The sequence below is a fragment of the Gorilla gorilla genome, chromosome 12 (genome assembly GCF_029281585.2).
Source record: "Gorilla gorilla gorilla isolate KB3781 chromosome 12, NHGRI_mGorGor1-v2.1_pri, whole genome shotgun sequence".
Classification (NCBI taxonomy): Eukaryota; Metazoa; Chordata; class Mammalia; order Primates; family Hominidae; genus Gorilla; species Gorilla gorilla.
In genome coordinates this window covers 52,934,558-52,945,000 of record NC_073236.2, presented here as the reverse complement: position 1 = coordinate 52,945,000, position 10,443 = coordinate 52,934,558, and the positions used below count along the sequence as shown (strand labels likewise).

At 39.3% G+C, this 10,443-nt stretch overlaps 1 protein-coding gene across 1 annotated transcript in view; it reads left to right on the top strand.

Annotated features, from left to right (window-relative positions):
* LOC109025714 (anaphase-promoting complex subunit 1) overlaps positions 1-10,443 on the top strand; it is a 68,995-nt gene that overhangs the window by 736 nt on the left and 57,816 nt on the right. Inside the window, 4 exon segments of the mRNA XM_055378218.2 lie at positions 543-752; positions 4,769-4,864; positions 6,282-6,372; positions 6,493-6,558. Of these exon segments, the coding sequence (XP_055234193.2) occupies positions 543-752; positions 4,769-4,864; positions 6,282-6,372; positions 6,493-6,558 (463 nt within the window).

Below are 10,443 nucleotides of genomic sequence, written 5' to 3'. Positions count from 1 at the left end.
CTAAGGTTAGTTGCCTCATTTCTACCACTATGTGGGCAACAGTTTGATGAATATTAATTCCCAAAATATTGTGGCACTGTTTTATTTTTGCCTTAATTTATGTTAGTTTTTCTTTTTTTTCTTGTTATTTGATATCTAAATGTATCGATTTCTCTATATAGATATATATTTAAATCACCAGATATGTATATCTGGTGCTACAGGGACATAGTTTTGTTGATATATATATGTCTGACTATACAGGGACATAGTTTAGAGCTTTTTGAATAATCAGTTCATTTTCCGAAAAAGAAGATGATCTAAGTTTTAGTTGTAAAAGATGAGTTCTTCTAATAATAATTCTAAATCTTTAGAATATAGTAAAGCACATTGACATGAACCATTTAAATAGCTACTCCTTTTTGAAAAATTTTAATTTCTGACCTGGATTATGCCATGAATGCTCTTCTGTCTGTGGAATTTTGGGAAGTGTCATTGGAGTGTGTGTCATATAAGCCTGCCCTGCTAACTGTGATGTACTCTCTCCTCTGTTTATTTTGCAGTCGTGCTCATTCTCCTGCCTTAGGAGTGCACTCTTTTTCAGGGGTGCAAAGGTTCAACATTTCAAGCCATAATCAGTCTCCAAAGAGACATAGTATTTCTCATTCTCCAAATAGTAATTCTAATGGCTCCTTTGTTGCACCAGAAATGGAGCCAATTGTTCCTGAACTGTGTATTGACCATTTGTGGACAGAAACGATTACTAATATAAGGTTTGTTATATATATTATTATATTCAAAGAAAAATGTTGCTGAAAGTCTTGGGAAATATATGGCATTTTGTTTAAAGTTTCCTTTTAATGTGATCAGTTATTAATATATGTAAAAATATATAGAGATATGTATTAAGGCCACCTCAGTTTCAGTAGAGGATATTAATGATATTAAAGTGATCATAGGCTGGACGCGGTGGTTCATGCCTGTAATCCCAGCACTTTGGGAGGCTGAAGCTGGTAGATCACTTGAGCCTAGGAGTTCGAGACCAGCCTGGCCAACATTGTGAAACCCTGTCTCTACTAAAAATACAAAAATTAACTGGGTGTGGTGGTGCATACTTGTAATCCCAGCTACTCAGGTGGCTGAGGCAGAATTGCTTGAACCCAGGAGGCTGAGCTTGCAGTGAGCTGAGATCGTGCCACTGCACTCCAGCCTGGGTGACAGAGTGAGACTATCTCAAAAAAAAAGTCATCATAAAAATATTATTTTGTCATCTGATATTTCTTCCTTTATAGTAATAATCTCTCATTTTTCAGGTGTTTTTTGTTCTGGGGAGAAACAGTTAATTTCTATCAATGAGGAAATGTGGGTTTTTTAGCATGTTTCCTAAGTTTTATGTTCATGTTAGTTGAGTGCCAGCTTTACTTTTTGGGAAACATAGCTTAGATCTCTGTTCTGGGTGACCTTTCTTCTTTTATATTCTCTTTAATAATTCACGTGTTAATTTATATGCCAATGTGTGTGCTAGTTAACAGTCTAATAAGTCACTGTCCCTGTCCTCAAAAGAGGCAGATAGCTGAAGGATGGTGACACAGGAGGGACTACTTTTGCTGGTAGGGCTTTGAAAGATGAATAGGTATTTGCTAGGCAGGTAAGTTGAGAAAGACCACAGACGGCAGCTGGGATCAGAACAAAAGTTCTGGTGAGTGCGTGGTGTATTTAGGGAATTACAAGTACTCCCACTCTGGTTTTTGCAGAGGGGAGGGAAAAGGCTAATGAAGAGGAGCCTTCCTAGGTGCAGTGGCTCACACCTGTAATCACTCACTTTGGGAGGCTGAGGCAGATGGATCACTTGAGCTCAGGAGTTCAAGACCAACCTGCCCAACATGGTGAAACCCCATGTCTACTACAAATACAAAAATTAGCCAGGCATGATGGTGTGCATCTGTAGTCCCAGCTACTCTGGAGGCTGAGGTGAGAGAGTCATTTGAACCTGGGAGTTGGAGGTTGCAGTGAGCCAAGAGCACACCACTGTACTCCAGCTTGGGTGACAGAGTGAGACTGTCTGAAAAAAAAAAAAAAAAAAAGGAGGCTTGAGAGATTACTGATTGCCCTTTAGGCCTCTGGTCTGTTTGATGACAGCGGTAAGAAGGCACTTTATAAGTGTGTCGGAAGTTTGGGAAAGAGCAGAACAATAAATGTGGAATTGTCAGCTTATAAGTGGTGACTGAGGTAAGAGAATTAGATTAGAATTGAAGAATTATTGTATTCAATAATTGTGTGTACATGTAGTATATAGGCCTTTTCCCAAGGAGAGGGTTTAAACATTCCTTAGATTCTCAAAGGGATTGGTGGCCTCCAAATAGTTAAAATCCAGTGGTGTAGAATGAGAAGAGGGCTAGGAACTGAAGTCCTGGAAACTTAAGATTTGGGGAATGGAAAGAGACAAAGCTGGCGCAGAGAGACAAAGCAAAAGAGGTCAGATGGGAGAAGCAGCAGGAAATACAGAATACAAAAAAGAACATTTCAAGAATACAGAGATGCCAGTATTGCCAGGTACTGGTGAAGTGTGGCCCTGAGAGTTGAACCCAGAGAGGAGGTACCTGGGTGGCAGTGGGTTCCTTGGTGACCTTGGCCAAAGCATTTTAAGCTGGGAGGGTGGCGGGGGAAAGTGGGGTAGAAAAAGTAAATGGGGACTGAGGAAATGAACATAGGCATACAGACTCTTTAAGGAGTTTGCCTTTGAATAGGAATGAAGATACAAAATTAGAGGGAGTCTTGGTCAAGGAGAGTTTTGTTTTTGCTGAACTATAATAAAATTAGTTTTCATGACATCTTGCCCCAGTATTTTCTTTTTCTTTTTTTTTTTGAGACAGGGTCTCACTCTGTCACCCAGGTTGGAGTACAGTGAGTGACTCAATCACAGCTCACTGCAGCCTTGGCCTTCTGCGCTCAGGTGATTCCCCAACCTCAGCCTCCCAGGTAGCTGGGACTATAGGCACACACCACCACGCCTGACTAATTTTTGTAGAGAAAGGATTTTGCCGTGATGCCCAGGCTGGTCTCAAACTCCTGGGCTCAAGCAACCTGCTTGCCTCTGCCTCCCAAAGTAATGGGATTACAGGTGTGAGCCACTGTGCCTGGCCCCCGATATTTTCTTACCTAACCACAATACAAGTTTTATATCCAGTCAAATTGAGAAGGTCTTTTATATACTCTAATGTTGAGTCCATTTTATATTTTAAGACTTTTAATGTGAAATAGTAGGCTATACGGACTATACTCAAGGGAAAGTATTGAAAATACAGAAGAGAGGAAACGATTGATGGAACAAGTAACCAGAAAGGTGCACAAGTGGTGAGATTAGCCTTGGGATAAAGAAGTGAAGGTTGATCAGATACGTAAGGCAGGAGGTTGAGCTCAAGCCTTAGAGCCTCGTTTTATCTGAAATGGAAGGCAAATGCATAATCTTAGAGAGAATGAAATGGGGGATAGGTAGTCTGAAGAAAGTAAAGATGTGGATACAATGTTGAAATAGTCTCTCTGGTTTGTTTCTCATATATCAAATAAAAGTATCCTACAATTATAGATCATTTTTCTTTAAATAACTTATTTGTAAGTTGAATATATTATAGATTCTTATTTTTTAGATTTATGGGTCTTCTGTAGCACTTTATTTATTTATTTATTTATTATTTATTTATTTATTTATTTATTTATTTTTTGAGATAGAGTTTCGCTCTTGTTGCCCGGGCTGGAGTGCAATGGCCCGATCTCGGCTCACCGCAACCTCTGCCTCCCAGGTTCAATTGATTCTTCTGCCTCAGCCTCCCGAGTAGCTGGGATTACAGGATTACTGGCTAATTTTGTATTTTTAGTAGAGACGGGGTTTCTCCATGTTGGTCAGGCTGGTCTTGAACTCCTGACCTCAGGTGATCTGCCCGCCTCGGCCTCCCAAAGTGCTGGGATTACAGGCGTGAGCCACCACACCCGGCCTTCTGTAGCACTTTAGAAGGAAGGGTTTGGGAATTAGAGATATGATTTCAAAAAGAGATGTGAATGAGGCCTAATCTGAGAAGGAGTGGGGGTAGATAGGAGAAATAGCATTATGAAAGATCTGGCCCTTTGCGGGATAGGAATTCAAGTTTGCATGTATTACTTTACAAGTAGGTGGCTTAGTTTGCATTACAAGCAGGGAGCTTACATAGTATGTAATTTAAAAGTTCATCAGTAATTGTTAAATTTATTGTAGCTTTCCCCAACAAAGCTGTGTAATGAGCTCATAATCAAAGAACTGAAAAGATCTTAGAGATCATGAAGTTTATTTCTTAGAAATGTTTGTGTCTTTGAGATTATTGCTTGACCTAAGTAGTTTTTAGATTTCTTGCAGAATATTTTCAAAGACTTTTTTTTTCTCTCTCTCTCTCTTTTTGAGACGGAGTCTGGCTCTGTCGCCCAGGCTGGAGTGCAGTGGCGCGATCTTGGCTTACTGCAAGCCCCGCCTCCTGGGTTCATGCCATTCTCCCGCCTCAGCCTCCAGAGTAGCTGTGACCACAGGCGCCCGCCATCATGCCTGGCTAATTTATTTTGTATTTTTAGTAGAGACGGGATTTCACCGTGTTAGCCAGGATAGTCTGGATCTCCTGACCTCGTGATCTGCCCGCCTCGGCCTCCCAAAGTGTTGGGATTACAGGTGTGAGCCACCGCGCCCGGCCTCAAAGACTTTTAATAGTTACTGTGGTAGATTCTTGAACCAGTGCTGACAGTTACTTTATTAATGTATCTATTATAGAGAGAAAAATTCACAAGCCTCAAAAGTGTTTATTACATCTGACCTATGTGGGCAAAAGTTCCTGTGCTTTTTAGTAGAGTCCCAGCTCCAGTTACGGTAGGTGTATGTATTTCCCATTGTTTCTGTATAAATAACTCAGCACTGCTTTTTCTTTTTCTTTTCTTTCCTTTTTTTTGGCTTAAGTAGTTTTATTTAGAAATAATTTACATGTCATAAAATTAACATGTTTTAACTGTACAATTAAATGATTTTTAGTAAATTACAGTGTTATACAACCATCACCATGACCCAATTTTACAAGATTTATATCACCATAAAAAGATTTCCTTGTGATTGTTTGTAGTCAGTCTTGTTCCCATTTCCAGCCTCAGGCAACCATGCTAGGCTTCTGCCTTTATAGATTAGTTTTTCTGGACATTTATATATATATAATGTATGTACACACAGTGTAGCTTTTTGTGTTTAGCTTTCACTTAGCGTGATGTTTTTAGGATCCACCATTTTGTAACATGTATCATTATTTCATACCTATTGCTATGTAATAGTCCATTGTATAGATCTACCACCATGTTTTGTTTATCTGTTCATCAGCTGATGGACTTTTGGTTTATTTCCACCTCTTGACTGTTGAGAATTGGGACAGTATGAACATTTGAACAAAGGTCTTGAGCAAAAATGTGGACATATGTGATTTTATTTTTCTTGAGTAAATGCCTAGGATTGGGTCATTGGGTTGAATGGTAAATTCATGTTTAACTTTTTAAGAAATCACCAAACTGTTTTCCAAATAGCCTGTATCATTTTATATTCCCACCAGCAAAATATGAAGGTGAATGTCTCTTTATCCTTGACAGGATTGGATATCATCACATTCTTTGATTGTAGCTATTTTCCAGTGGTTGTGAAGTGGCTTTAATTTGCTTTTCTCTAATGCATTCTGATGTTGATCATCTCATGAAGTTATTAGCCATTCATTTATCTTCTTAGGTAAAATATCTATTCAGATCTTTTGCCCATTTATTTGCCTTCATATTTTGAAATACGATAGATCACAGGAAGTTACAAAATAGTAAACAAGTCCTGTGTACCTTGCATTCTTTTTCCCTCACAGGTAACCTCTTGTACAACTATAATACATTATCATAACCAGGAAATAGATGATCTACACATGTTATTTCAAATTTCATCAATTTGACATGTACTCATTTATGTGTATGTATGGTTCTATGCAGTTTTTTCACGTATGTAGATGTGTGTAAATACCACCACAATCAAGATACAAAACATCTTTATCTGTCTTACGTTAACTCCTTATAGTCACATACACCATTACCCACTGATCCTGGTAACCACTAATTCTCCATCTTGATAATTTGGCATTTGTGAATGTTTTATAAATGGGCTCATACAGTATGTAAACTTTTGAGATTGTCTTTTTCTGTTCAGCATAATACTTTTAATACCCATACAGGTTGTTGCATGTATCAAGTTTCTTTTTTATTTTATTATTTAGCTGTGTAAAGTTTCAGGAGAGTAATGATAAAACCCAGCTCATCTTTGGTTCAGTGACCAACATACCAGCAAAGGATGCAGCACCAGTGGAGGTGATGTAGGCACATTTGAGAAGTTGACAATTACGCTTCATCAGATTTTTCAGTCAAAAAATCTGTTAATTTGCTCAGATTGGGAAATAAATTTTTTGTCCTTTTTTTTTTTTTTTTAAGAAAATAGACACCATGCTGGTCTTGGAAGGCAGTGGAAACCTGGTGCTATACACAGGAGTGGTTCGGGTAAGCAATAAGTAGCACTTCATGCCTTTAGTAGGACTTCAGGCTGCCTGCATGAATATTTGTAATGTTACTTTAGATTGATATTTTAAATTTGTTATGTTCCTGTCTGCACAATTTGGCAGAAGAATTTTGTTAAGAATTCTCAGTGAAGCTTCCCATTTAGGTGGGTCCTAATTTGGAGGGCTATGGCTCACTGCTATTAAATGCATTGGTACTCTAAACCTGTCACAGATGGGAACCTTCAATGAGTATAGGTAGATTTTTTTTTTTTTAAAGTTAAACTAGTTTTGAAATTGAAGCATGGGTACCTTTGGTAAGTACTAAAGTTTTGGTAAAGTTTCACTATATTAAATGTGGTATATGTTAGCTGTATTTTTTTTTTTTTGAGATGGAGTCTCGCTCTGTTGCCCAGGGTGATCTCGGCTCACTGCAAGCTCCGCCTCCCGGGTTCACACTATTCTCCTGCCTCAGCCTCCCAGGTAGCTGGGACTACAGGCGCCCGCCACCAAGCCTGGCTAATTTTTTGTATTTTTAGTAGAGATGGGGTTTCACCGTGTTAGCCAGGGTGGTCTTGATCTCCTGACCTCGTGATCCACCCGCCTCGGCCTCCCAAAGTGCTGGGATTACAGGCGTGAGCCACCGCGCCTGGCTGTTAGCTGTATTTTTTTAACATTTGTGAAATGTACATAGAGAATATACATTTTACAAATTTAAATTATGAAATTTAAATACATACAATTTGAATAATAATAATGAAGTGAATATTCATCTACCCAGTACTCTGGTTAAGAAATAGAATATTGCCAGTATCCTTATTTTTATTACATTCTTTTCTGATTGCATCCTATCTTCCCCTGCCCTCAAGATAGACAGAATCCTGATTTTGTGATAAATCAGTTGTTTGTATTACTAGTTTTTACAGTTATGTATGTATCACTAAAGAATGCATTATTTAGTTTTCCTTGTTTTTGAATTTTTATATAAAAAATACCATGTACTCGCCTCTGATGTACTTATTTTGCTCAACATTATATTTGTTTTAGATTTGTCTGTGTTGATGCGTACTGTTGTTTACTCATTCAGTGTGATGTATACATTTAATAGTATTCCATCGTACCTCGTTTTGTGCTTTGCTTTATTGTACTTCACAGATACTGCATTTTTTTTTTTACAGATTGAAGGTTTGTGGCAACTTCGTGTTGAGCAAGTCTGTTGGTGCCATTTTTCCAGCAGCATGTGCTCATTTTGTGTCACTTTCAAATATTGATAATTCTTGCAATATTTCAAACCTTTCTGTTATTAGTTTATCTGTTATGGTGACCTGTGATCAGTGGTCTTTGATGTTACTATTGGAATTCTTTTGGGGCACCACGAACTGTACCCATATAAGATGAGGAACTTAATTGATAAATGTTTTGTGTGGTCTGCCTGATCATTTGACCCCTTTCCTGTCTCTCTCTCCTCCTGCCTCACTATATCCTGAGACAAAACAATATTGAAATTAGACCAATTAGTAACCCTCTAATGGCCTCTAAGTTTTCAAATGAAGGGAAGAATCACAAGTTTCTCACTTTACATCAAAAACTAGAAATGATTAAGCTTAGTGAGGAAGGCGTGTTGAAAGCTGAGATAGGTCGAGAGCCAGACCACCTGGGCACAAGAGCCAACTTGCGCATGCAGAGGGAAAGCTCTCGAAGGAAATTAAAAGTGCTATTTCAGTGAACATGGCAACTGATAAAGCGAAACAGCCTTATCGCTGATATGAAGAAAGTTTTAGTGTCTGGACAGAAGATCAAACTAGCCATAACATTCCCTTATGCTGAAGTCAAATCCACAGCAAGGCCCTAACTCTCTTCAATTCTGTGAAGGCCAAGAAAGGTGAAGAAGCTGCAGACGAAAAGTTGTAAGCTAACAGAGGTTGATTCTTGAGGTTTAAGGAAAAAAGCCCTCCCCATAACACAAAAGTGCAAGGTGAAGCAGCATGTGCTGATGTAGAAGCTGCTAAGATAATTGATGCAGGTGGCTACACTAAACAGATTTTCAGTGTGGATGAAACAGCTTTCTGTTGGAAGAAGATGCCATCTAGGACTTTCATAACCTGAGAGGAGAAGTCAGTGCCTGGCTTCAAAGGACAGTCTGACCCTCTTGTTAGGGGCTAATGCAGCTGGTGACTTAAAGTTGAAGCCAGTGCTCATTTACCATTCCAAAAGTCTTAGGGCCCTTAAGAATTATGCCAAGTCTGCTCTGCCTGGGCTCTATAAATGGAGCGACAAAGACTGGATGGCAGCACACCTGTTTATAGCATGGTTTACTGAATGTGTTAAGCCCACTGTTGAGACACATTGCTCGGAAAAAAGATTCCTTTCAAAATATTACCGCTCATTGACAGTGCACCTGGTCATCTAAGAGCTCTGAGGGAGATGTACAGGAGATGAATGTTGTTTTCATGCCTGCTGACACATCTGTTCTGCAGCCTGTGAAGGAGTAATTTTGACTTTCAAGTCTTACTATGAAATACATTACTTAACTAGAGCTGCCATAGATAGTGATTCCTCTAAGAGATCTGGCAAAGTCAGTTGAAAACCTTCTGGGCCAGGCGTGGCAGCTCATGCCTGTAATCCTAGCACTTTGGGAGGCCGAGGCAGGTGGATCACGAGGTCAGGAGATCGAGACCATCCTGGCTAACACGGTGAAACCCTGTGTCTACTAAAAGTACAAAAAATTAGCCGGGCATGGTGGTGGGTGCCTGTAGTTCCAGCTACTCGGGAGGCTGAGGCAGGAGACTGGTGTGAACCCAGGAGGCGGAGCTTGCAGTGAGCTGAGATTGCGCCACTGCACTCCAGCCTGGGCAACAGAGGGAGACTCCATCTCAAAAAAAAAAAAAAAAAAAAAAACCTTCTGGAAAGGATTCACCTTTCTAGATGCCATTAAGAATATTCATGATTCATGGGAGGAGGACAAAATATCAACATAAACAGGAATTTGGAAGAAGTTGATTCCAACCCTCATGGGTGACTTTGAGGGGCTCAAAACTTCAGTGGAGGAAGTCACTGCAGATGTGGTGGAAATAGCAAGAGAATTAGAATTAGAAGTAGAGCCTGAAGATGTGACTAAATTGCCAAGATCTTATGATTAAACCTGAACAGAATTGCCAAACTTGAACAGAATTGCCAAAATCTTATGATCAAACTTGAAGAGTTGCTTCTTCTGGGTGAGCAAAGAAAGTGGGAACATACAGAAAACAAATATTAAATGGCAGATTTAAATCCCACTAGGCCACTAATTAAATACAATGGTCTAACACAAGTAACAGAGACTAGCAGAAGAGATTAGAAAATACAGCCCAACTATATATGTTGGTTATAAGAAGTGTTCTTCAAATATAATGACATAGGTAAGTTAAAGGATGGAAAGAAGATATATTATGCAAACAGTAATCAAAAGATAGCTAGAGTCGCTATAAAGTGGGGAAAAAAAAATGACCAGGAACAAAGAGAGACTTTAAAAGGCCAAATCACCAAGAAGGCACCCTTGAGTATTTTGTAAATGTCAGTTCATTCCATTTGGTTGATAATGTTGTTCATGTCCTCTCCAACCTTGGCAATTTCTTTTCTCTTCTTTTTTTTTGATACAGTATCTCGTTCTGTTACTCAGGCTGGAGTGCAGTGGTGGGATCACAGCTCACTGCACCCATGACCTCCTGACTCAAGCGATCCTCCCACCTCACCTCCCAAAGTGCTGGGATATTACAGACATGAGCCACCACATCCAGCCTGGCAAACTTTTTATGTAGGAGTTCAGACAAGTATCTTAGCCTCTATGGGCTGCATGCAGTCTCTGTTACATATTTGTCTTCTGTTTTTTTTTTTCCTTAACCATTTAAGT